This window comes from Pteronotus mesoamericanus, unplaced genomic scaffold (assembly GCF_021234165.1).
Source record: "Pteronotus mesoamericanus isolate MK-2021 breed Mesoamerican mustached bat unplaced genomic scaffold, CSHL_Meso_final contig_502, whole genome shotgun sequence".
Classification (NCBI taxonomy): domain Eukaryota; kingdom Metazoa; phylum Chordata; class Mammalia; order Chiroptera; family Mormoopidae; genus Pteronotus; species Pteronotus mesoamericanus.
This window is the reverse complement of record NW_026555187.1, coordinates 5,253,322-5,280,377: the sequence shown is the minus strand read 5'-3', so window position 1 is coordinate 5,280,377 and position 27,056 is coordinate 5,253,322. Positions and strand designations below refer to the sequence as shown.

At 58.6% G+C, this 27,056-nt stretch overlaps 1 protein-coding gene across 1 annotated transcript in view; it reads left to right on the top strand.

Annotated features, from left to right (window-relative positions):
- Window positions 1-27,056, top strand: part of PEBP4 (phosphatidylethanolamine binding protein 4) — a 185,231-nt gene that overhangs the window by 151,965 nt on the left and 6,210 nt on the right. Inside the window, exons 5-6 of the mRNA XM_054578815.1 lie at window positions 20,280-20,325; window positions 22,628-22,741. Coding sequence (XP_054434790.1) covers window positions 20,280-20,325; window positions 22,628-22,741 — 160 coding nt within the window. The remainder of the gene's footprint in view (window positions 1-20,279; window positions 20,326-22,627; window positions 22,742-27,056) is intronic.

The window sequence follows — 27,056 nt, the reverse complement described above, 5'->3', positions numbered from 1 at the left end:
CTTCTGCCCAGATGATTCCCCCCTGCCCCAAATTCCAGCTCCATTGCACATCCAAGCTCCTGGAAAAGATAAGAGTTTATTTGTTATATGTTTTCTCCTACTGAGTCAGGAGAAGGAGGCCCCAGGCCATGTACGTGGTCCTGTGGTGCCGGGCCCCTGAATTGCTTCATCAGTAAAATGCAGAGGGTGGGCCTCACTAGGGGATTTCTACACTCCTTTCAGAGTTCGCCGTCGCCCAGGGCTCAGCTGCGCTCCTGCAGCTGTCTGCAGCTACCCGCCACTGCGGGGAATCTGGCCAAGGGAAGGGAAGGGAAGGGGGGCCGCATTCGGACCAAGAGGCAAATGGGGATCACCTTGGAGAGGTATATGCTGCATTGGGTGGCCGTGCCCTGGATAGCGACTCCCCTGTCCAGGGAGAGAGAAGCGGGGTAGAGGCAGGGGCTGGGGAAGGGTTGGAGCAGATGCCCAGGGATCTGTGCTCCTAGGGCTGACATTACATCGAGAGGACCTCCTGCCCACAGATTTAAGCAAAAAGAGCTACACCGAGGCCCCCCGAGACATGCAGGGCAGGTACCAACCGGCCAGACCTCAGGCTGTCATCCGCTGTGCTATGGGAAACCCGGCAGCCAGCTATGGCAAAGGAGGAACACACCCCACGGCTTTCTTGCCAAGACCATGCATAACCAAAGAGCAACTTGCAGACCTTTCTAACCATCTCCACACTCTGTCCTACTTCCGGGGAGGCAACAAACACCGGAGCAAGTTCAGAAAGTCTAACAGAGTTCTGTGGAGTGCCCCCTCCATACCCACCCGACAGCGCACCCCCTCCCTAAACTCTCAATGGACCAAGGGAGGCCTGCAGAACCAAGAGACACTGGCGTGGGAAGTTCTCTGTGTGGAATTGCGGAGAAGGGCCCAGAGGGCTCTCTGGTCCAGCCCCCTGCCTCCAGGCTGGTCTGCTTATAAATCATTCACTTGCAGTGGCCTCCCTGCTCCCCCGGAGTGTACAGTGAGGTCAGAGAAAGGCCTGCTGTGCAGCCTGAGCCCCATAGCTTCCAGTCAGGGAGGGCTCTCTTTGCCCAGGAAGCTCTTGCATGTGGGGAACCCCAAGACTACCTGCAGTTGCTTCCACCCACCCCTCTGACTCAGGGCTGATGAAAGCCTGGTGACCTCTGATTCACTCCTCCCCCACTCTCCACTGACCCCAGAGACTCCCTCCTTGTGTGTGCAGCCTAGTGCGGAAGAATGCTGGGGAGGGGCAGAGCTGCTGGGGGACTGGGGTGCGACCCTACACACCTGAAAGATGGAAAATTAGGGACACAAGCCCTCAGCGCCCTCTCCCCCAAGGCATCGAGCATGCAGTTTCGCTGTGATGCAACTCTCAGCCAGGCGGGTTCTGTGACCTGGGATCCCTGAGGCAGCCTCTTCTCGCCAGGCTATTGGCCATGTCCCATTGCACACTGGCTGGTGGGCTTCTCTCTCCGCCCCCCAGAGGGCTCCTCTCAGGGACCCCCGACTTCAGCCACAGCTGGGAGCCTCCATCACACTCAAGGAGCCTAAGAACAGCCCTCCCTTGGGAGATTTCCCCATTCTTTCCAGATGTGGGGGCATGTCTTCTGCGGCAGAGGCTTGGGCAGGGGCAAAGCAGCAAAGACTGATTTATCTCCCCTCCACACGCGGCACAGTGTATGCAGTGTGTGCAGTGTGCGCGCGCACACGTGTGTGTATGCACGCGCCTGTCTGCGTTGTTCAAATGGACTAAGAGGCGAAGCATTGCTGAAGCCATGGCTGCGGTCCAGGTGAAGACCCTGGTCCCGCCAAGCTGGCGTAGACATCCCTCCACGCCAGGGCCCACAGCGCGGCCGGCTGAGAGCATGCGCACGCCGGCTGGGGCGTCTGCCCCGCCGTGCCTGTGCACGCGCACGCGCACTCGCACATTCCCTAAGAAAGCCCTCGGGGAGTCTGTGGGAAGGCTTTCCGGGATACTTTTATGGCAAAAGAGGAAGTCTGGGGCATCGCTGGTGCAGCTGGGGCCAGGGAGCCGGCAACCGCTGCCAAGAGTGTAGTCAGCCTGCCCTCTCCTCTGTGACAGACACTTTAACCCTCTTCCCAGTCCCAGGCTACTAGTCCAGCACGATAAGCAGGATCCCTTGGGGTCTCACCACTGCCGCCTCCCCACATGTGCACACACATCTGCGCATGCACACAGATGCGCGCGCTGACTCGCCCAGCCCGGATCAAAGCAGGCTGCCGCCCAAGGGAGCACGGCACTTAGTGCTGAGAGGGAGCCTTGGGGCTTGCAAGGAATTATCCTCACTATTTTACAGGAGAGGCCACTGAGGCTTGCAGGCCCAGTGCCCGAGGTCAGCCCAAGCCCAGAACCCAGGCCTCCAGGGCCTCTCACAAGTGCCAGCTGAGGAAGCTGAGTGTAAAGGCACCCGGGGGAGGGGTCAGGGCAGGACGGAGGTGGGGGTGCCTCCCTGGGCGTCCTGGGGAGTCCAGCACTTGGCATCGTTTAGAGCTCTGATGTCCAGCGCCGTAGCCACTAAACACATAGGCCTAGGAAAGCGTAACAATTAAATGTAATAAATTGTTTAAAAATGCAATTCCTCAGCAGCACTAGCTACACTGAAGTGTTGAACAACAGACATACGTGGCCAGCAGCTACTGTACAGGATGGCCCAGGGCTAGACCATTTCCGTCGTCACAGAACGTTGGGCTGGACAGTGCTGGCCCGGAAGAGGCAGCCTGGGGGTCTGGGGGTCTGAAGGGACTGGGGTGCCCTGTGGCGGAAGGAGAGGAGGAGAGAGAGGAGTGAAGGGTAAGAGCGCGGAGAGAGGAGAGGGCAGAGGAGGAAGAGAAGGCTGGAAGACGACAGACGGGGAAGAAAGGTCAGGGAAATCCCGTGGCTTTTCCCTGTGGCCAAGATCTGACCAACTGTTCCTCGTCTGGGGGTGGGGGGCCTGGCACTGTCCCCTACCCTACTCCAGGAGGGCCAGAATCACAGACCCACAGCCAGGGGCCGCAGATGCAGCATCTGGTCGTTTTCCAGACCTGCAGACCCCAGCCTGTCCCCAAACTGGCCCGCCCTTGTGCCCAGGGCCCTCCCATCCCCAGGGTGGCTCCACGGTGGAGCAGGTGGTTTCTCAGAGAGGCGGCCTTTCTCCTTCCGAGAGCACAGAGGACAGGGACGACCCTGCGGCCCCTTCACGGCTCACTGTAGCAAAAATGCATGTGGACAGAAGGAAGGAAGGAAAGGAGCTGAACAAGTTGGGTGCCTTCTCCAAGCATGGGAACAAATACCTTGATTCCATTCCATAGACACAGAGTCCATTTTGTCACTTTCTCCCATGTTTTTCTACGTTTGAGAGACAGCATTGGTGTGGGCAAAGAGCATCATGCCCGAAATCAGAACCCCTGCATTAAATCCAGTTCTGCTACCTAATGACCGGCCGCGTCGCTGCCCTCCCCCAGCCTCAGTTTCCTGCCTTGCGGGGCCATTGCGATGACCAAGGGCGCTAGCGGATGGGGACTGCAGGGATGTGGCGTTGTGTGTCAGACCATCCCCTCTGCCCCGGGGCACTTGCTGCAAGCAGGAGGTGGTGAAGGATGGGGACAAGATTCCCCAGAGGAGCTGGGGGCTGAGGACAGAAGAGCAAGCAGCTGCCACTCTATGTTTCAAGGGGGGGCGGGGGGACAGTGAGGGGGTCCACACCACCACAGAGCCAGGCAGAGCGGGAGGGAGGAAGCAGCGAGGGACGGGCTATTGAGGAAGGCGTCGTAGCAGAAGAGAAGTGTGAGCTGGACCGGAAGGATCGGGACAATCAGAGGAGGGCATCTGAGACAGAGAAAATACACAGCCAAGCTCCTAAGGAACCTCAGCTCTCATTGGTCCAGCTGACGAGGGCCCTGAGGAGAGCTTTCAGCCTGGGAGGCTAAAACCTCTCGCTGTGGGGCCCCAGGCCCTCCCCAAGTCACCCGGCCATCCTGTGTCCCTCCAGGCCCCTTTTCCCTGCCAGGTCGCCGAGGCCTCTGTGGGGACCCCAAACTGGTGAAGAGTTGACTCATCACCGCTTACACCCCTCTCAGGCTTCCCGGCGGTGAGGCTCAGGGTCCTCTAAGTCAGGAGGGTGCTGGAGAAAGTGGCCTGTCCCTGTCTGCAGAGCTTCCTGCCCCTGGGCCTGCGCATGACCTAGGGAGATCTAGACTGGTCTTTTAGCCCAGTCTGAGCACAGCCAGGACACCCAAGAAGTCCCAGCAAAGGGGGAGGAAATCACCTCTTCTCAGAATGGATTTCCTGAACACAGGCCCCTCTGTCGTGAGGCCAAAAGCACATGCGGTGCGAGTCCAGAGGCTTAGATCAGGACACCAGGATGCCATTCCCAGAGTGGAGTGGGACTGTGAGCTCGAGCAAGTCCCTGAACCTCTCCTGGGCTGTGTCCCCACCTGCAAACTGGGGGCGATCAGCTCTGCCCTTTCTGCCTCCTTGTGAAGGAGGACAAGGGAGGACACAGTGGCGTAAAAGTGCCCGAGCTGCTTCAAGAGCAGAGAGTGCCTGCCACACGTCTAGGCCGGTGGCAGTAACTGTCTGATACCCATGACAGCACCTCGCAGTGACTCACCTTCCCTGTGGCTTCCCAGCCTCCCAAACTGAGGATTTAAGCCTGCGCTGCTCTGAGCTCTGGGTGTCCCAGCAGGGGGGCCGAGCGGGACCCAGGCGGGACTTTTTCTACCCTCCGTGGTAAGGGGCAGTCACCTCTGAGGGGAGAAAGGTGGGAGGCTGGTTAGGGGCACTGGAACCTGTGTCCTTGGGACCCCACTTATCTACAGATGGCCCAGAGGAAGGGCTGGGCCGGCGCCCTGTGGGAACACGGAGGCCACAGGCTGACTCATTAATGAGTTTCTTGCTACTAGCAGACCCTGTCATGGTGGCCCATGGCTGCTGTCCAAGCTCTGCCCAGAATACCACAGTTAGGCAGTCCCAGAACTCCGGGGAAGGCACACCAGGCCGCCTCTCCATCCTCAGAGGCCAGGGGACTCTGATTCTGCCCATCCCACCTCCTTTGGATGCCACCAGTCACCGTGACCCCCTGCAGCCCCCTCCAGGGGATTGTCCATGGCAAGTGGACTGCTTATTTCCACTACATATTTTTATCCCAAGCAATTTCATGTTCCCCTGACTAATTTCTACAATCTAATTGGGGAGCACAGGGAGGGAGGTGCTCAAGGAACAATTTGAGTCTCTGGTTGAGTTAATCCTGGGAACGGAGGGGCGAGTATCTCCTTTAAAAAATCCTCCCTGCAGTGCAGGTCACCCTGGCCTGCAGCCACAACACCCCGGGCTGTGAGCTCACCGAGTTCCAGGAAGCCAAACAGGGTCAGGCTTGGCGAGTCCCGAGCGGAGTGGGAGACCTCCCAAGCAAAACACAGGTGTTGCTGGTGATTCAGCGGGCCAGCCCCTCCCTCCCGCAGTCCAGGGCTTCTCAGGTGTTGGAGCTGGGGCTGGGATGACTCTGTGAGCTCCTATCAGTACCGGCCCGGGGGCGTGGTGCTTCCACGGCTGCTAAATGCTCTTTCTCTGCCACCACCACGTGTTACAGGTGTCGACACTGTTCTAAAGAATCAGGGTGTAAGTGCTTCCTCCCGCCCCATCCCCTGCCCACTTCCTAAGGCTGCTCAGCCATCGACCTAAATTCCTTGGGCTGGTTCACACAGATAAGAGATGGAGGAGGAAAAGGCAGCCTCCCAGAGGCCTGGGGCTCAGGAACCAGCTGGCCCCCACCCCAAATAGCTGGGCTGTGTGGCTGCCACCAGGCTCCTGGCCTCAGTCCCCAGGATGGTCCCTCCTGGTTTGGGAACAGGTGAGGATGAAAGGGGTCCATTAAATGAGGGCGGTCATTAGCCTGTTTTATGAGTACACAGACATTCATTACACCCCCAACCCTGTCATTAGAGGCTGCAGGGAGAGCCCGGGGCCCTCTTTATTGCAGTAGAAACTGAGGTGTTTGTCCCCCAAAGGGAGTCCTGCTTCTCTCCCTGGCAGGGGGCGGAGGAGCCCAGGAGAAGGTCAGTAGCCTCTACTTCGGGCCTGACCCTCCCACCCCTCCCTGCTCCTCCATCCCCAAGCCTCCCTTCCCCAACTGGACAGCCCAAGGGGAGGGTCCGGCAGCTCAAGGAGGAGGTGATGAGGGCCTGGGGCTTCTTGAGAAGAAGGAGGCCCTGAAGGAGCCCGGGCCTGCTGGCTGGAGCCTGGAAAGAGGGGCCTTTCTATCCCAGCCTCCCCCTCCCCTTCTCACCCCCCAGCACCACTCTCCTCAGGCAGAGAGCCTGTTCATGCCTCCTCCAGGAAGTCCTCCTCCCTGGCCCCTGAGCCGGGACCTCTCTGAGTCTTCCTAGAACTCATCACACCTGCAAGTACCTCCTTACTCTCGTGTCCCCACCAGACTATGAGCCACCCACATATGGCAGAGTGCTTGGCACAGTGCTTGGCACTTGGCAGGAGCTCAGTAAAAGGACGCTGTGTTGACAGGAGCCAGGAGCCAGGGCAGGTGGACTGGGATAGACAGAGGGAGTCCCTCCTAGCCCCGGCTCTTCTCTCTCAGCCTTTTCCCACGGTGTGAACGATCGGGTGTTCTGGCTGCTTTCTCAAGGCCACAGTCAGGGGGTAGCTGGAAAGCGGACCATCTGCCATTGTCTAGACAGCGCCTCCCCTAACCTCCCCAAGCTGATCCCTTCACGCAAGTCTCATTGAGCAGCTAGTTGGATCTGTCCTTGCCATCGGCCCCCCTCCTGCGGGGGACACCCCGTGACAGGGTCGAGCGGGCGGGAGGGGGGGGTGGCAAGCCCACTCCTCTCAAGCCAGCCCCTCGTGCGTGACAGGACCGCAGGCTCAGGAGGCAAAGGCAGGGCGGGGGCCCGCCCTCTCCCCCATTAGGGCTGGAAGCCTGAGGAGTAATAGGTTGGCGCTCGCCCCGCTGGTGCAGGCCACGGAGGCTGAATGGAGCGTGGGCAGACCCCGCAGAGAGGAGCAGGACTCCGAGCTGGCAGATTAATCAGCTGTCGTTTGCATTCATTAAAGGCCCCTTGCTTGTGCCCTGCAGCCCAGGACACTGGGGCAATTTACCGCTCACAACAAAAAGTTCTGGCGAGAAGTTTGTGTCGCCTTCGCTGGGCGTACGTAGCCCGGAATCCCAGACCCCTAGGGAGGTCCCAGACCAAAGGAGGCAGGCTGAGCCCCAGAGCCCGAGCCTGGGCAGCCAGCACCTGCGGAGCCCTTGACCCCTTTGGGCTTCTTCCCTGCTGTCATCCTGTCCCCTTTTCTCCCATGTCCTCGCAGCCCGGGGCACTGTCACCTGGAAATGCTGGGCCCTCCTCAAGGTTGTGCAAAGGCCCATTTCAACACTCTCTGAGATGACGATCCCTGTGGGGCTGGAAGCCAAGCACCGCACTGTCCCCAGCCCGGCTCTCCACCGGCCAGGCGGGAGGCAGGCGCGGGCGCCCGGGCAGCCAGGGACCTTGCATACACACCTTCCCCTTGGCCCCTGGGGCTCAACGGAGTGGCTCTTAATAGAGGACCAGCGACTCAAGGGGCGGCACCGTGCCCCAGGTTCAGCTGGCCCGGCTGGAGAGGGCCGCGGGTCTCCCTCGCCCTGGGGTTATGTCAGCGCCCAAGCATTCCAGAGAAGGACGGGCCGGCTGTGAGGTCAGGGCGGAGTTTATGGAGCTCAGTCTCGGTTGTTTTCTCACTGTAATTACCAAGCTCCCCAGATTGGCATTTGCCTTCCGGGCACTGTAAAAGGTGACACAACAGAATGAGAGCACGCCCTGGTTCCAGCGACGTCTGTGTGGCCCCGGACCCCAGCGGGCTGCTGGTGGGCCACATCCACGGTGCTCTTGGCCCAGGCCCATGAGCTTGGCCTGACGCAGGCAGGCAGGGGCATGAAGCCCCACCACGCAGGCCCCGGCATGGCCCAGGACCGTGAGGGCGGACTGGCAGCCTGTCAGGGTGGCTGCTTCGCTGAGGCAGCTCCGAGGAGAGAAAACTGAGGCTGTCCCTCGGCTGCAGGCCTCCTGCTGGGCCCAGGCCCCGAGAGCAGGCCCTGACCCCCGCCCCTAAGCCACCCCACACGCCCTCCTCCGGCCTGCAGGCTGCGAGGGAGAGCCGTGCTCTCTTGCCTCCCCTTTTCCCAGGGTCCCTGAACTTCTGGAGAAGGACCCTTTCCCTCCTCGAATGGGGTCGCGAGTGCAGAGGGTGATTGGGGGGATGGGGTGGGGGAGGGAGCACCTATCAATAGCGCACCCAGCTGTGGCCCCACAGGTCCCCCCGTGGGAGCGGCTGCCTTGCCCAACTCCAGAAACTCACGAGTGTTGGACAGGGACTAAGGCCAGGAGTCAGTGATCTGGGGGTGGCCTTTGCACCTCCAAGAAGGGTTAAGGGGAGAGGGCGGGCACCCCGGTCCTGGTGGTTCCCGGTCCTGGCCGAGCCCCAGCTTCCTCCAACCAGGAGCCTGGCCCGCCCAGGTAACCTGACTCGGGAGCTGGACGGGCCACCTGTGGACCTGAAGGTCAGCCGGGCCTGCCTAGGAAGGGCGGCGCCAGGGGCACTCCAGGCCCTGAAAGGGGGCACGGTCAGGGCCGAGAGCTGAGATGGTCACACTGCTGCCGCTGCCGCCGCCACAGGTCGGATGAGGAGCCACTGGCCCAGTGCGGAGACCCTGGGGCCCATGGAGCAGGACTCACTCTCAGACAGAGGTTAGGGGGCGCATGAGTGCCCTCAGGCTCTGGTTAAAGGGAAGAATCTGATTCACTAGCCTGGGGCGCAGCCCTAGAGTCTGCATCTCTAAAGAGGGGCCAGGGGACTGGGACCAAGGTCACTCTCAGTCCCTCTGAAGACATGTGCTTGGAGTGAGAGTTGACTGTTTCTCCTCGTTGTCATACTTTGTAAAGAGCACCAAGTTTCACAGAGCCTCCAGATCTTGCCAGTATCTTTTCTAGCTCAAGATTCATGATCCTTAATCTTTCTTCCAGAAAACCTCTCTCTCTCTTCCTCTCCCTCCCTCCTTTCCTCCCTTCTTCCCTCCCTCCCTTCCTTCCTTCCTTCTTTTTTCCTTTCACAAGCGGCCTCAGGCCTGGGCCTTTTGGTGGAAAAGGAGACAGGAGGCCCCAAGGTATGGATTATGCTTTATTTCCTCACTACAGCTGTGCGTGGGAACCTAAGACGGGGCAAAGGAGGAGGACAAGGCAGAGGGCAGAGCCCAGGAGCCTGACTCCCCCCACTACTGCCCGCTTCCCCCAAGGGGGCCATGCAGGGGCTCTCAGCGCCTGGGCTCCTCCCACCCTGCTCCATTCTCCCCCCTGCCCCCGCCCGCCACAGGCTTTGTGGCCTGGGTCCTCCAGGCCTGCCCGCATCTCGTAGATGGTACACAGGAGGGCAGAGGAGTCCGGAGCCAGCTGGCCGTTTTCTGGTTGGCCATAGATAGCAGGTGGGATAAGGTGGGGGCTGGGCGGCACCTCTTAGGCAAAATGAGAGGAGAGGGGAGGATCAGGAGACAGAAGCCAGAGGGGAGCGCCAGGCCGGGCACTTTGAGGAGCGGTTGGTGCGGGTGTCCCTACCCCATAGAGACTGGGGATGCCCCCAAACAGCTCTTGCGGCCCCCCCCCCCGCCTGGAAGCAGTCCAGACAACAGTGCCCCCAGACCATTCCCAGCCCTGAGGTACCACCCCCCAGTAGGTCCAGGGGAAGGAGGGGAACCAAGGCCTGGCCTGATTGCCTCCTCCCAGAGTCTGGGTCCTCCCTGGTCTCCTCTGTCCCCCCGGTCCCCAGGGCTGCAGTCGCCCAGCCGGAAAGACTGCGTGCTAGATGGGAGAGAAGGAGGTGGTAGAGCCGGGCCTGAGCCCTGTGTGTTGAGGGGTGTCCGTTGCACCCAGTTCCTGATGGTTCTGCTGCTGCAAGGAGAGGCAAGCAGGCCAACCTGCAGTCTCCTGCACCCACGCGGGGAGGGGCACCGGGTGGCAGAGGGGCAAGGGTCAGGCTGGGTGGCAACCGCGCCCAGCTCCCGCCAAGGCCCCCCGCAGCCCCCCAGCCTTGCTGCTGGAGTGCAGAGTCTAGGGAGGTAACCGACCAGCTCAGCGCTCACTCGCAGACCTCTGTCCTTACCAGTTGTCTCCATCCTGGTCCCCTACGGGGGGCCTGGGGATCCCTCCCCACCCCTGCCCTGCCCACCCCATGGCCCAGCCGCTGGCCTCACCACGGCCCATCCCCCAGGGCCCCTCCCCAGCCTCGCCCCTCAGGTTCAGCCCTGACAGGCCCCCAGCGCAAGGCTGCCTAGGGGAGGGTGCGCGAGTGTGTGCGTAAATGGGCAATGCGTGTGTGTGAGCCTGTGTGAGCAAACGTGTCTGTGCCTTGTGTGGCTGTGTATTTATGTGCCTGTGTGCCTGTGTATGTTTGAGTGTGTGAGTAGGTAAATGTGAATGTCCACGCATGTATGAGTGATTGTGTGAGTGCGCCTATGTGGGCGGGTGTGCAGATGTGTGTAAGTATATGTGAGTGCATGTTTGAGTGAGCACATATCTATAGGTGTGTGAGCACTATGAGTGCACATGTGTGAGAACATGGGTGAGTGTGTGAGCATGTGTGCATATGTGTGAGCATGGGGCTGTGTGCGTGCATGCATGTGTGCGAACATGTATGTGAGTGACTGTTGTGCATGTGCATGCATGAGTGTGCGTTCGTGTGAGTGTTGTGTGAGTGTGTGGGTGCGTGTCTATGTGAGCATGGCAGGGGACGTTGGTGGGACTCGCCGCCCTCCCCTTCCCGGGCTCTCACTCCTGCCGCCCCCACCTCTGGGACCCAGCAGCCCGTGCTCGGTCTCCTTCCCTGCCTCTCCCTTCCGGGAGCCCGGCCCCCAGCTCCAGCTGCTCCTCTCTCACCCCTGCCACTCCCAAGCCTTCTCCCAGTTTCGGAAAAGTCTTGACACTGTTTTGCTTCCCTTGCTCCCATCACCAAGCAGTTTCTGGCCAAGTTTCCACCTGACAGCAGAGCCAGCGGCTCCGTCCTTCCTCCCTCGCCCAGGACCCTCTGTCTGACCCCTAGGGCTGGACCCCGGGGAGCCCGGCCTCCTCCGAAGGCCCTCTCCCCTCACCATCCTCTGGGCCGCCTGTGTCCGTCACTCAGTGTCTGTGAATGTGTGTGTGTGCACGCGCGCGTGTGTATGTGTCTGTGGGGTAGGGGGAAAAGAAAGGAGCAAGAGAAGGAAGAAGGCCAGGCTCAGATGGTGTCATTAGGAGACATTAATGCCCCTCATCAAGGCATATTAATAAACATTATGTGCCATGCGCTCGGCACAGGCCGGCTGAGCGAGACCCAGCAGGACGGGCCCCACATTCACAGCTGAGTAACCTCTGAGCCCACGGCACGGCCATTAGCCTCAGGAGGGTGACCCTGCCAGGAGACTCCTTAGGCCCATCAGGAGCAAGAAAGCTCGCAGGATGAGCTCGGGCCGCCACGCCCCCTCCTTCCTCCGCTGAGCCCCAGGAAGGGGAACCATAACGACCGTGCGCTTGGATGGCGCTGCGGGACTTTCAAATCTTCCATTTCCTAATTTCATCTTCCCAGCAACTCTGAGGGAACCAGGGCAGGTGTCATTGTCATTGCCAGTTTATAGGTACAGAAACTGGGATGCCAAGAAATTCAAGGTCTTGCTCAAACCCATGTAGCTAATTGGCAATGACATTGGGCTGGAGCCCAGGCTGCCCCTTAGAACGGCTATGTTAACGGCTCAGTCCCTCATCGAGTGGGGCTGCTTTGACCGGAGTTCCCTAGTTCTTGCAGCTGCCAGATTCAGACCACGAAGCACAGCCCCATCCGAGGGGGGCCAGCCTCTGCCCTCCCAGTGTGGGGGCTCCTGAGGGTCACTTAGCACAGCAAAAAAGTGTCCTGGAAGGTGGGGACCAGAGTGAGCTAACTTGTTGAATGCAGAATGCTGCAGGAGGTGATTCCCCTTTCTTTATGTGCCAACCACTATTACATAAATATTAAATGATCGGCTCCTAAGGAGAGTTGAGTGGGCGGGGAGCCTGAGTGGCCATTCTTATTTGTTTTTCAGCACTGCAGCCCGGTGCTGTAGCAGGGGACAAAGTCGGTTATGCACCGTGACAACCACAAAGGTGTTGAGAATTCCATAAGGTTTTCTCCGCGCGTGTTTAAGATAAGCTAGTGTTTTAATAAAACCATTATCCAAAATAGTTGACATAAAAGGAGTTGGAGGGCTAAAAATATAAGATTCAAGAGATGAGGGAAGTGTGCTTATGAAGAATACCCAACTCCCTACAGGATTCCAGATAAATGGGGCATTCCAGCGAACTGTTGTTGATACTAAAAGTTCTGGCTTTCGTTCCTTGTATCTAGAAATGGCAGCCTTCAAGTCAAGCCTAAACGGACTTGACGCATGATAATTATACTTCGCTATCAACTCATGATACTTGCTCTCAACCTACCTTAATATTTCTGGTCTATTTCTAAGTGGGACAGGTTTAATAAGACCACGCAGTTTGCTCTTCCTTCCTTTTTTCCTCAACACCCTGCTTCTAACCCTGTCTTGGGGCCACAGTCAGAGAACGGGCAGCCTCTAGCAGGCAAGGGTCAAAAAGGCGTGGGTCCGCCGTGTCCTGAGGTCCCAACCCATCCACGAGCTTCAGACACCGGCGGTACCTCGTGTTTCCCCTGGCGGGGGGTCAGATGGGAGTCCAGCCAGTGTGGGCTCCAGCAGGGACAGGGGCTCACATCTGGCACCATGTGACCAGAAGCTTTGGGATCCAAATCTAAAGAAGAGAGTCGTGTTCTCTCAAGGCAGTTATCTCTCCGTGGAATGGTCCAGGAGATCCTTTTTCCTGGTAGTTTTTTTCCATGTTTCAATTTTTTTTTTCTTTTTTTTTTTTTTGCAATGAATACATAGTACTTTAATGACCTGGAAAAAAAGTTACAGTGTGTAAAGGGGAGGTCCTGGGGTTTGGGGATCCGAAGCTCACCTGCTCTGAGTGGGGCTGTGGCGATGGGGTTCAGCTCCGTCTGCCTGCCATGTCCCAAAGCCTAGCCCCAGCCAGACCCTTTCTTGACCAGAGAGGAAGCTCTGGAGCCCCTTCCAGTGACCCTCCTGGGGACATCGGGAAACCGAAGTCTTGCCCAGGGTCTACAGATCCAAAGCGTAGGTGGCTGATGGCTTTGAGTTTCAGTGATCAGAGGCATTGCCTGCCATTCAAGCCTAACCCTGTCCCACATTTCCAAACCTAGGCTTCTTCCAGACCCAAGGGTTCTTTTCATGCCTGTTTACACACTTAGGTATTGCTTATGCAATTTCCTCAATGCAAGCTGCCCCCCCCTTCCCTATCCTGTCCACTGGAAAACTGAGAAACTCCTACACCTCCTTCAAGGCCCAGGTAGAGTACACAGCCTCCTTCCAACAGCTTTCCCTGATGACTGCCCCCAAGGAGACACAACTTCCTTCCTCTGAGCTCCTCAAGCATTTTCTTTATTTTTTTAAAGATTTTTATTTATTTATTTTTAGAGAGAGGGGAAGGGAGGGAGAAAGAGGGGGAGAGAACCATTAATGTGTGCTAGCCTTTCATGCGTCCCCTACCGGGGACCTGGCCTGCGACCCAGGCATATGACCTGACTGGGAACCGAACTGGCAGCCCTTTGGTTCACAGGCTGGCACCCAATCCACTGAGCCACACCAGCCAGGGCTCCAGCATTTTCTATAGACTTCAATTATTTAAGCCTATGATAGTTATTTCTTTGTCGATTTACCTGTCCCACTAGACCATGAGATCCTTGATACCATAAAACGAGTCTCATTCATATTTCTATTGCCAACACAGGGCTCTCTGTTCATTGATTCACTTATCCACCGTTTTCCCAGCCATTATTCCTTGGGGCCAAGTCTCTGCCAGATACTATCACATACACACAGGTGCAAGACAGCGTGACTTACTCGGGAACCACATGCTCTTCCACATGGCCTGGAACAAAAAGCCCGGGACAGCCTGTACTTTTTAAGCCGCAGCCAACCTTGGCCTTGGGAAATCTTGCCTCTTAACCCAGGGTCATGGAGTGTGGTGAAGCCCTGGGTGAGGGACCTCCCATCGGGGTAACTACTTACTCTAGGAAGCGGATCCTTCCCGCTCAGCCACGCCACACCCCACCTCACGGTAGCATCTGGAGACCTAGGGAAGCCACGCTAGGAATCAAAACATACAAGTCCTATTGCCAGTCGGTGCCAAGATAGCAGAATCTGCTGGCCATTGCCAGTGTATTCTAAAAACGATATCCACGTGCAGCCCCCACTGCCCCTGAGGGCGCCACGCCAGGAAGGGGCCTGTCGGGCATTTGATGTTAACACTTCCTGGGGGAAACGGGTGCACAACCTAATGGGCTGTCCTCCACCCTGCAGCCTAGCAGCTCCCAGGAGGGCCCAGGTCTGTGCCTCCTCGTCGGCACTTCCCACGGACTCCATTCCGCCCACCGCGTGGCCGGCTCTCCTTCCCTGACTCTGGGGCACAAAGGCAGAGGCCACAGGATGACCAGAGCGGAGCCCTTCCCACGCAGCGGGCCCCGGTCTCCAGGCTGGCGCTGGGGCTCTGGGAGCCTGGGAGCAGGCAGCGCCTTCCCCTCACTTAGCTCTTGTTCATGGCAGAACACAGTCTGCTGGGTGGCGCTGTCCAATCCTGTGCCTTTGCCTGGCTCCTTTGCCACTTGGCAGCTTGCAGGCCGCTGTGCAAAACAGCAAGGCACTTTCTCAGTCAGTGCCCGTGTCACAGAGCCCAGGACTCTTTTCTGTTTTTCCCTGTGGTTTCGTTCCACCGCGCCCTCCCCTCAAGGGCCCTGTTCTCCCCATTTCTCCCTCCGCTCTCCCTCGTCTCCACCAATCTTTCTGTACCTCATCTTTCAAGTTCAGGACCCCTCTGACGACCCCCCACCAAGAGATCAAAAAGTGGAGCTGCCCACTCTGACCAGGGATTGTGGCCACGCAGAAGTGATTAAATCCTCCCGTCCAGGTGGGAAAAAGGGGTGGCTAGAGAGATTAAATCATCTCCCTCAAACTCAGGGAAATGTGCAGCTGACCCTCTGCTTCAGGGGTCAGCAAGCCCAAGTACCTGGGGCCTTCGCAAGCACCCAGGTGGGCGGCCAGCTGCCTGCGGGTAATTGAAGCGGAATGAGGAAACTGGGCCGGCCTCCCGCTGGGCCCTGCGCTGAGCCAGGCCAGCCCCTTCCCCACCCGCCTCACCGCACAAGCCTGGCCCCCACGTCCCAAAGAGCCCGTACCTGAGGCAGTCCCCAGGCCTGGGGAGGCAAGGGGTGTCTCTGACCCTCAAGTCTCAGAAAATGTAGCTGTCTGGCTATCTCCATGGGGACAAAGAACAGAGGTGACTCCGGCCAAGTTGGCTCATCTGTTTGTAGTTCTCTAAGGGCTTGATAGGTCAGGACCAATTCTGTCGGGGACTCTGGGGCCTGGAGCGTAGAGGATCCGGGGAGACGGCCACAGGGTGGTCCTGTCTAGAGAGATCGGGACGGAGGGCCGGGAGTTCAGACTTACTGTCCTGGCATCGAGACTAAACCCCTGTGACACCGTGGGCGAAGGCTGCACTCAGCTCTCTGTTCGTCCCGTAAATGTCTGTTTGGCCCTTTCCCAGAAGCAGACCCTGCAACCAGGATTCTAGTGCAAGCAGTTTATTTCCTTTTTTATTTTCTTTATTGAATCTAGAGGGGCGGGGGGAAGAAGGGAGAAGGAGAGAAACGCTGATGTGAGAGAGTGCATCACTCAGTTGTCTCTCAAAAGTACCCCGACTGGCGACTGAACCCACAACCCAGGCGTGTGCCCTGACCCGGAATCAAACCCGTGACCTTTCAGTGCGCAGGACGATGCCCAACCCACTGAGCCACACCGGCCAGGGCACAAGTAGTTTATTTTCAAGGGGACTCAAGGGAGCACCAGCAAGGGAGGGAGTAAGACAGGAAAAGGAAGGTGCCCAATCAAGGTTCATGAGCAAACAGATTCCACTCTGGGTGCAGGGAGCCAGTGTGAAATGTACTGCTCAGTCATTCCCCGCAAAAGGCAAGAAGCTGGAGTATTTATTCACGCACCAGTTCCCATCAGCCCCTGGCTCAGAGCTGTTGCCAGGGCCTGTTACTACCACAGCATGTCTGCCCCACTGCACAGGCAGCGCAGAGGGCTCTAGAGGCCAGGAGAGGCCGGTTGGAAGCGGAGCCGTAAGCACTGACGTGGCCAGGGTCAGGGACAGGCGAGGGCGCTAGCAATGCCTACCACCCTGTCTGTGCAAAGCACCTTACAGGCTACAAACATGGGCAGGATGCAGCCCCTGCCCGTGGGAGGCTTCTCCGGGTTTCACTCAGTCGGATGGGGGGACCGATCTGCCCTTCCCATGCAGTGAGGGACTGCGGTGAGAGCCATCGGTCGGGCAGTGCTATGTCAGGTCACGGTGACGGGGCAGGTGCCCAGCTCCCAGCACTGTGCTCTTTACCTGCCCTGAGACAGGTCAGTCGGGACGAGTCTGGTACGACTGTCTGCACCACCTTGGTGCAAGAACGAAGTTGCTATCACTTCCAGTTGAGCCCCAAGTTTTCTTAAGCATCTCACATGCCAGTTCCAAACCAGCTGGACAGAGAAGCAGCGGGTCCCCAGGTCAGAGAGAGCTGGGGTGGAAGCCTCGTGTTCTATGAGCTCAGAAAGTTCTCCAAAGTGTCCGTAGAGTTGAGCTCCTTCTCTACAACTGGAATAATTTGTGCCAATTCCTATGCCAAGCAGTCACTCACGTACCCCTCACGCACACACATATACACACATGCACCCACACACACACGTGCACTGGGGACCAACTTCTAAGAAAAACAAGACACTATTCTTAAAAATCGTGAGCATTTAAGGGTCTTAGGGACAGTGTTCCACTGCCCACCTCCTCCCTCCCCGCGCTAGGAGGGTGAGGAGAGGCAGCCCCCACTTCCGGAGGACGCTGATAAGGGAAAGACCTGCCCTCCCGAGGCCGCCCAGTCCCTGGCACGGCAGGGGGCTCCAGGACCACTGCCAGGCCCAAACTCCTGAGTGCGCCTGTCCTGAGCCTGCAAAACCATCCTGGGCTCCTCAGTGGCCTGGAGGATCAGAAAGCTATCTCTACGCTGTCTGTAATTTCTGTAATTTTCTCCTGGTTTTTTTGTTTGGGGGAGGGGGTTGTTGTTTTTTTTTTTAACCTTAGCATTTAGACAAGTTCCTTTGGGAAATGTCAACCTGTTTTGGCTGTAGTAAGGGAAAGGAGGGTTTGTCTGTGCGCCGAGCCACCTTAAAGAGGAACAGCATAGCTGGGGGCCGGGCGTGGGGGTGCTGGTGAGGCAGCAAGGTGCGGGGCGGGGGGCTTCCAGCAGCTGCTCCCCTCCTGCAGGCCCACCTCCCACATCTCCTCTCTGCTCAGACTTAACACGCTTGGGGTCAGTCCCTCAGAGGCTGGGCTCATCTTCTGCCCTCCAGGCACCTCCCTCCGCCCAGTCTGCCTGGGAAGCGCTCAGAAGGACAGATTTCTCCCTCTCCCCTCTGGAAACATCCCTGAATTTCGTCCGTCCCTAGAGACGTCCAGCTTTCTAAGGCAATCGCAGGCTAAATGGGACCCTGCAATGCATGAAGACGCTTTAGGAGAGCTCGTGTTCGGGGCAGGGGCAGCCCTGTCCACCATAGCCCCGGCCCTCCTGGTAACATCTAGGTATTTTAATACTCATGGTTTTTAAATGCTTCCTAGAGAAGCCATGGGATTGGCATGATGTCATAGAATAAGCACAAAAAAAAAAAAAATGCAAACTGAAAAAAAAAACAAACCCAGCACCAGATAGCACGGTGGGTCAAATGGGACGAGACCCTTAGCTAGCGGCTCTCAAAGGCCAAAGGGTCTGAGGCGCCTTCCTCCTAGAACACTCTGGGACTCTCCCACTTGCTCCTGCGGCTCTGGATGAGTAGTGTGACCTCTTCAGGGGCTCAACCTTCTCACTCTTTGAATTTGGTTTCCTCATCCTCCTCCCAGGTGTTGATTCTCTGGTAGAAATTTTAGCCCCACCCCCACCCCCAACAGACCAACAAGGGAAGGGAGCTTAGCTGATGCTCAGCTCAACTAGAGTAAATAGCAGCCACATGGGGCACACGCTCCGCCCTTCCTCAGAGCCTGCCTTCCCTGCTCTTCCTTCAAGCCAGGATCAGTGCTTGTCCGTGGGAGAAGCTCCAGAGAGACCCGAAAGCCTCTGAAAGCCACTAAGCTCTCCGCTCAGGGCCCCCAGTGACGGCCTCCGCTGAGCCCTGGGGCAGCGGGCCCCGTGATGGCGGCAGGAAGGGCTGCAGACTTTCCACAGCGAGTCCCTGGGTTCGCACCCATCTTTGCCAAGCGGGCCCCAGCTGATGAGAAAAGACTCCCCAGAGGGAGAGGGCGGGGAGCCGAGCCTTCCCACCCTGATCAAGGCTGCGGATCAGACTTTCCACAGTGCTCTGCGCACACGAACTCCCTGACCTTACGGGCCGCCCCCACCCCCTCCCCACCCCTCCCACACCACACAGAGGAGAGACGCCTGTTTATCACTCTGGGTGGGACCCAAGCCTGTGGGGAATTGAAAAGAAACAGCCAGCTTAGGTTGCTATTGTTGTGTTTAAACAAACCGTTGGCTGGACTGACTTGGAAAGGAATGAGGGGGAGGCTGGGAGCTCAGAGCCGGGCTGGGCCGGGCTGGGCCGGGCTGGGCCGGGCTTCCCTGGGCTCAGCCATCTCCTCTCCATCTTGCTAGGGTGGCCAGAGAGCTATTTTAGGAGAGTGGCTGCTAGACCTCAGGCCCTTAGCTCCTCTCCCAGGAGAGATGAGACTTGAGGAGCCTGCGCTCCCTACCTGTTCCACGCACCCTGGCGCCCACAGCATCTCAGCCCCTGGCCACGCCTGGGCTTCATGCCAGCCCTGCGTAAGGCAAGGCCCGATATTGGGGGAGTCAGGGGCTGAACTGTGAGGGGGCCAGGGCGAAGCCAGAGTATGTGTCTGAGGGCCCGAACTGGAAGGCGGCCTGGGTGCTCCCGAGCAGACAAGACCGGGTGAGGGAGGCGGAAAGATGTCCAAAGACAGACGTCTCACCTGCCGGGGTGAAGAGAGCAGAGTGGGAAGAGCTGGACGGGCCCATCCGGCCCTCAGGAGGCCCACAGGGAGAAGGGTCGGCGGGCAAGCAGCAGCCCAAAGGCGGGAGGGGGCGGTTTCTAGAACAGGGCAGTGGGGTTTCAATTTTGTAAAAAGTAAACTGCACTAGAGGCTGGGCCACCAAGCCGCCCCTAGTATTTTCCACAGAGAACTGAGGGGTAATCTCCGGCTCCCCCGCAAGACCCCTCCCCACTCGGCCCCACCCCCCACCGCCACCCCGAGCACCCCACCCCCACCTGGAGAAGCTCTGTCAGGGGAGAAGCAGGCCCTGGTGGAAAGGTGTCCAGAGCACAGTTAGGTGTTGGCAGAATCAATGAGGAACGGCGCTAATCACCATCATTAAGACTATAAAACCCCACACCTAGGGGCCGCAGGGCGCCCTGGCATGGCGGGGCCCCGAGCTGTGGCACAGACCCAGCAGCCCGGCTCCAGTCCCTTTCATCTGAGCATCTCCCAGTCCTGCACAAACATTAATTAACACCCGCCCCCGGAATCGCCTCATTATCCCACAGACATTGAGCAGAGGGTTGAAGGGAGGGGAAGGAAGAGAAGGAGGGAAACTGAGGCTGTCCCAGCAGCCACTGAATCTGCCTGGAGAGTGAGGCCGCGTCCGGTGGAGGCCAGCAGAGAAGCAACCTCGCCATGAGGCCTCCTCCTCCCGCCCCGGCCCTTCTGGTTGTTCAGGCCATCATTGACCTCCTGTCCCGAGGGCCTGAAGGATGGCCTGGCCTAGCAAGTCTGGGGACTGTCCAGAAATCTGACCAGACCCCATAGGCGGAGAGTGTGACCTGTGTCTAGACTGGGGGCACAAATGGCAATAGTGGGGCAGTCAGCCCATCATCAGGAAGTGTCTTCTCAGGCCCCTCAAGGGGTCAGCGGTCCAGCCCTCCCCACTGGGCCATCCTCGGTCCTGCTCGTGTCTGCCCTATTGCCCCGGGTCCCCTGAGGCACCACCCTAAATCCCGCAGCCCATCCGAGCAATGTCTCCCCAAAGCAGGCGAGCGTTCTGCCCCCTCCGCCCAGGAGTAACCCCCGCCCCCGCCTGTCTCTTGTTTCAGGGCTCTGACATCAGGGAAGGGAGGATACAGGGCCAGGAGATATCGCGTGAGTAAGACCCTGCAAGGCCCCTTCCCCTAGCCAGAGCGACGATGGTGATCGCCAGATAAAAACACAGCTTCGCAGAGCACACGGCGCAGACCCGAGAGTTTACATACGCGCTCTGATTTAATCTTCATCATTTCCTTTGAAAGTCACTCTCATTGAAATCTCCATCTTACAGAGCATGAAAGTAAGGCCCAGGCCCGCCTGCCCTGTGTCACCAGCTAGTGCGATGGCGCCACATCAGCTCAGGGCTCTCCTGGAGCGATGGGCGGCGTCACTCCTCCCGCTGCCCACCTCTGGTTTCCTACCCCAAGCCCTGCAAAGTGGCTGCGTAGGCCTCCCTCTTCTCCGATGCCCCCCTCACCCCATCCTCACTGCCGGCTCCCCCACCCCTCAGACCCCGGCTGCGGGGGCAGGTGCTCCACCGAATTACAGGGAATGCTCCGGGGGCGAGCTGGCCTCTGGCAAAGGGCTGAGCAAGACGGCGAACGGAGTTCCATGGTCCGGTAAATCGGCGTGGCTCAGGCACCGGCCAGGCCTAGATTCAAACCCCAGCTCCGCCACTTACTGTCGGCCTGACTCAGCTTCCTAGGGCCTGAGTCTGCTCACCGAGAATGGCAAAAACACCCCACCTAACCTACCAGGTTGTGGGGCGGGGGGGTAAAAAGATGTCACGAGCCAAGCACTTGGCCAGGGTCAGGCCCCGAGAAGTGGCCCAACCTGTGTGTCCCCTCTCTTCCTCCTCTTGCCTCTCCTCTCACTTCCGGAAGGAGAATTCTTCAGGGAAGCTTCCTAATGAAAGGGACCCGGTCTGCATCTCCCCTGCGGGCAATTCCCAGCCGCAGAGAACCAGAGGGTTACAACTCCAGCCTCATCCCCATGAACCACTGTCACCAGCCTCTGGCAGCTGGGATACAGCCACCCTCAAGGGCACTCGGCCACCCACACCCCCCGCTGCCTTGCCCAAAGCTGGCCCACCACCTCTGCGCTCCACATCCCATGCGCACAGAGACACTGCGGCACCCACCTGTGCTCAGAAGCCTCCCTCAGCGCCAGCCATGTTTGTGAGAAAACACTGACTGACTCACATTTGCACATACTGCCAGGGACCCCCAAGAACAGCCTCAGCACACATGCGCCTGCCCCAGTGGAGACCCCACATCACACAAACCCACGTGGCTCCTGGATCACCCTGCGCTGTTCTCACTGCGAACACACACACACACACACACACACACACACACACACACACACACAGTGTGATGCAATCTAAAAATTCAGGGAGAGATGAATAGTCAGGAAATCCCCTGGCTGTGGGCAGGCCGGAGGCCCCGGGGCCGGAAGGGCACCGTGAGGAACACTCCACCAGCTTCAAGCAGCAAGTGGCTCTTGTCTAATGATCAGGGGAGGGAGGTGGCCATGAAGTACCACTACTCCCTCCCACTGGCCTCCTCATTGAAAACGCTCCATCCCCACCCACCCCCAGCAAGATTCTTGGCTCCTTGGACAGGGAGATGAAGAGAGCCGGGGGGTGGGGGGAGGAGGAGGAGGCACAGCGCTCTTGGAAGGGGGCCGGGCTGGAATGGCCCGGTCTGGCCTGCAAAGCCCCGGAGCCCTGCAGAGTCTTGGGGGAAGGATGAGAGATGTTCCTTCTCCATTTTGCCCCCACAGAAAAGACCTGCCTCCTATGCAGACAGTGAAAGGGAGAGAGATAGCCTCCTCCGGAAGAGCCTGAGCTGGTTCCCATCGCCCCAAGCACCCAGGTCTTATGGCTTCCATGATCAAACCTTTGAACCGAGTCCTACACACCCCCGTAACCACTTCCAGATCCTCTGGATCCAGCCAAGAAATTGACTTCTTTGGGGATTGAGTTCATAAGGAAATGCTGAAAAAATAAATAAAAATCCACTGCCAAATGTACTCAGAGGAAGATGGGTTTTTCTCAAGGCAGGAAACCCATCATCAGGGTAGACTAAAGCAAAAAAAAAAAAAAAACAGCAACAACAGCCACTGGCCCAGAAAGGCCCAGGTGCCCACCAGCACCCCAGACCTTCACAGAGCCCACAGCCCCTCCTTCCCCCACCACCTTCAAAAATATGCTCTTAAAGGAAGCTACTGAGGAAGAGACCCCGCCAAAGGCAAACCCTAATGGTTTGCAATGGGTAAGCCCCAACCTGGGATGCCAGAGGGTCGGCTGGCACAGTGAAAGGCGCAGATGATCCTTTCCCTCCTGCCCAGGGCAGCCAGGAGCTCGTGGGGTCCTGTGGCCTGTGGAGCCCACCCTCTCTCCCTTTTCTGCCCACAGCCTACCAGCCTCCCACCCCTCCAGAAACTACTGGCTTCCATCGCTACCAGTTCTACATCTATGCCCAGAGAACACAGGACATCTCTCTCCTTCCAACGGAAACCTCGACTCCAGGTAAGACATTCCCATCCTTCAAAACCAGGGTGAATTCTGGGATGGATTGGATGCTCTGCACAGGAACAGGGATGTCGGGACCTTGACCTCTATCCATGAGCCTTGAAGGCTAAGGTCAAAGGGTGGTGTTTCTTGGGAGGGAACTGGAAGGAGCGTCCTAAAGGAAATGCTGGCATCAGATATGGTCTCTGGGCAGAAGCAAGGCCCAAGATGGCGGCTTTGTCCAGGTGGAGGGGTCTGTAAGGTAGGGTCCCAGAGGGAGGGACTGAGCCAGGGAGAGAAGCTTCTCCCCTGCAGCCTTGGATGGCATGTGCAGGCAGCTGCCCCACAACACTTCTGCAGGTAATTGCACCCTGTAATCGAGCCCGAGCCGGGCACGAGGGCCCTGGAATGCCACCCTGCCGGTCTGTCTTCATTGGTCATTACATGCTCTGTCTGTCTGGTGCTATTCCAGTGGTGGGGCAAGACTTGCCAGGCCATGGACCCCCCGCTTCCTGAGCCGCCCTCCTGGCACTCCGGAGAGGCCCCCCCAAGCGCCGCTCACTCCTCCAGGGCAGGGGGCAGGAAGGCCCGTGGACCCCTGGCCACTATGATGCCGCAGGCGACCTCTGCCTGACCCCGTGTGAGCCGCAGCCCCTCTCCGGGCCTCAGTTTCCTCCTCAGGAAAATGGGAAACAACACAATTCCTGTACCTTCTACCACCAGCCCCACTTTAGGGAAGGGAAGATGATGGGGAACACACACCAACTTGAGAGTACAATATGCACCGGCTGGCGGGACGGTGAGTGGGTGGACGGGTGTCGTCAGCTGTTTCCTCTCACCCAGTGGCCCAGACCCCCCTCCCCACACTGGGAAGCTGGTGAGGCATTGTTAGGAGCCTGCCGCCCAAGGCCCCGGGGAGAGGAGTGTGGAGCCCAGAGAGGCCCTGGTTGAGCGGGGGATGTGCTGAGCAGAGGCCGCCAATCGCAGAAGTCTCCGGCGTCCTGGCAGCAGACCCGGCGCAACCTCTCGCCTGGTGAACCTTCCCCGGCACTCTCAGCACCTCACCTATCTGTGAATCTGCTTCAAGAGCTTTGCCAAAGACTCTCTGAAGTCGGGATACAAAGAAAGAAGGGAGAGAAAGGCATCTCACCCAGGCCAAAATCAATTTCTCCATGTCCCTGGATCCCCATCTCACCTAAGATGTCCTGAAGCCCCTTCCGCCTGATTTCTGCAGCTCGAAACTAGCACCTGAGCCCACCACGCGCCCCTCATCCCCGCCCTGCAACGTGGGAGTCTCACAAAGTGAAGCAGTGCCCCTGAGTCCCACGTTAGACCTTAGGGTCCCAGTGCTGTGCCCTGGGCAGGACACGGCTCAGACAGTCCCCTAAAGGAGCCGCCCTTGGATCAAGTGCTTTCTGAGGGCAAGATGGAGGGGGAGGGGAAGGGCGAAGGAGGGTGGGCGTGTGCCGGAGGCAGGCCCAACCCTGCCGCGGCTGGGTCCTGAGGTTTGATCCCAGCCCACCCTCCAGAAAACACGCCACCTGAGTGCCCATCCTATGAAAGGAAGCAGGCAAGGATGCCGGAAACGTATTGGGCCTACCGGAAACCTATTATTAGCCCTTTTGGATCCTTGCCGAAACCAGGGTTCCTTGTGCACCCCCACCGCCACCCCCCTTTCATCCACGCGAATACTCAGGAGCTGGACTTGCATCTGGGCAGAGTCCCTTTGGCTTCTGTGCCATTTCATTTGCCGCCAGCGATGGAAGTGGGAACACTATCCTCCCGAATGAAGCCTCGGCCAGGGCACGGGTCCCACCGTGTGGTCCTTCCACGGGCCCTGTGCTGCGCTGGAGGCTGCGGAGGGGCCGGCGTGGCACGGCGAGTGTCCCCTGCCCTCCCGGGGCTTACAGTTGACTTTGGAGACACTAAAATAACAATGCAGAGCAGCTAGCTAAAAATTAAGCACTTAATTGTGTGTTTCTGGCGGTTGGGACGACTGAAGAATGTGTAGACTTAGGGATAGTCTTGTCCCTTCCTAGGATCCCCGTCCCCCTAGGACACCCGCCCTCGCCAGCCAGGAAGGGTGCAGAGGTATCTTACCGCAAGGTGAGGAAATCCAGATTCCAGCCTCTAGCTAGTGATTTGGCTTTGGAGCAAATCACCTCACCTCTCTGAGCCTCAGTTTCCTCATCTAGAAAATGAGCGGTAGATCTAGAAGATCTACAAACCTATGAGGAGCGGGTGGGGGCTGAGCTGGGCCCTGTTGAAGGAGGAGATTGAAAACCCTGAGCGAAGGAGAGAGGGGAGAGCGCTCTGGGCTGGGAAGCCTGCAGGTGCAAAGATGCACACGGGGAAAACCAAGCGAGAAGGAACACTGCTTGTGAGGGGCAGGGATGGCGATAGAAGGATAAAACAGAGGGAGGCTGCGGAGGCTCCGGCAGGGGGGGCTTTGGTGGGTGCTGTGGACAGCCACCAGAAAGTGCCCACAGGAGAAGAAACGCACAAGCCACTCCTCGGAGCTGAGTAACCTGGAGTGGTGGGCAGAACTGACCAGAGCGGAGGCCCGCAGGCGCCGGGGGCCTGGCGGGGCCTGGCGCGGGCAAGCGCAGGGCTGATTGCGAGAGCCCTTTCACAACGCCGGAGCCCGAAAAGGCCTGGCGCCCCAGGAGCACCTGCACAGAGCTCAGAGGACACGCGCGGGGGCCCGGGCTGGACTGGCCCTCGGGAGGCCAGGACACGAAACCCTGCCAATGGGCACAGGCCCTGGGGTCTGCCTTGGTCTAGTTTTCTTTCCGTGGGAAGGAGCGGTGTGTCTTGGGGCGTGAGTGGTATAACCAGCCACTGTGTCGCTGGATGAGCAGGCAGGAACAGCCACCAGAGACCGGAGGGGAAAGGTCAGTATGCAGGAGCCAGGTAGAGGGTATCCATGGAAGACAGTTAACTTGACCCAGTCCCATGGAGTCGCTTCCCTCCCTGGGACTTAGGTATGAATAATGGGTTTAGGATGAGAAGGGAGTGTGAGATTATTTTAGTTAGACTTTTATGACTCAGTGGGAGCAGGGCAGGGGGAGAGTGCTCCGATCCGGGGGCTGAAACCCTCTCCGGGGTTCCTCTTTGTTCCATGACTCCAGGATGACATACGTAGGGTCAGCAAGTGAGCGATGTTGACACCCACACTCCCGTGTGACCTGGGCCAAGCCGCCGCACATCCTTGGGCCTCGATTTCTACATGATCAACACAAGGGGTTGGACTAGTTGGCCTACCGCGGAGTGACCCTGAGTGGATTTGCTCCCCACTCACCGAGCTCTCCCCATGTAGGAGGCAGGCCAGGCAGAGGCGCGGAGCGGCCATCAAGCTCCCCCCGCCCCAGCCACCCCACACACCCTCCTCAGTGGAAGCCTTCAGCCAGGGCCTGGGCTGCCGGGACCACCACAAGGGCCCCGGAAGAGGGCTCGTTACTCTCTCGCTCCTGGTTTGTGACACCCTAGCTGCCCACCCACCCCCGCTGCCCGCATACTGCCCCCTCCCGCCCACACCGGTCTCCCCACCACACTTGGCTTGTTTCACAAACGCCCTCCACGTTCACTCAGACACTGCCTGGAGCCGTGAGCTCAGGGCAGCTGCGGGAGCTGCGGGCAGAGAAGTGAGCCCTGTGCACGAGTCCCTGTCCCTTGGCTGTGCCACCCGGGCAGCTCACGGAGAAAGAGCAGAGGGACGGTCAGGCAGTTCAAGCATGACCGCATCCCAAAGGGCGGGGCGCCCTGGAGTGTGTGGACCCAGGTGCGCTGCCGTGTGCCCAGGGGCCGCGGTGCACCTTCCCGGACTTGGAGCCGGCATCATCTTGGGCTATCTCCTCTCAGCTGGCCCTGCCCGCCCTCTCCTACTCCTCTGAGGCACCCACATAATATTTTGCTGGCCTTCTTTAGTCACCTGCTTTTATCTCTTTCGTATTACTCGGTCACTTTTCACTTGCACGGGCCCCGCTTCCACCACGAGACTATAAATTCCTCGAGGGAAGAGCTCACCTCTGTCTCATGTTTCCTTTCTACCACCTGTCTCTGTGCTCAGCCCACAGTGGACTTTCAATCAATGAGAGTGTTTGTGAATGGGCCGCACCCACACATGCACATTCACAAGCCTCGAGCACACAGATCTGCCCGTTCTCACACCCCCACCTTCACAAACACACCTCGCCGTCACCTTCCTTTAACACCTGAAAAGACAGCCACCTCTGTGAGCACCGCGCCCACAAAGGACAATTTCAGCATCCACAGCTTCCCTGTCCCCACCAGCCTCTCCTGCCCCTTCCTGGCCTTCCCTCACCCCACCTCC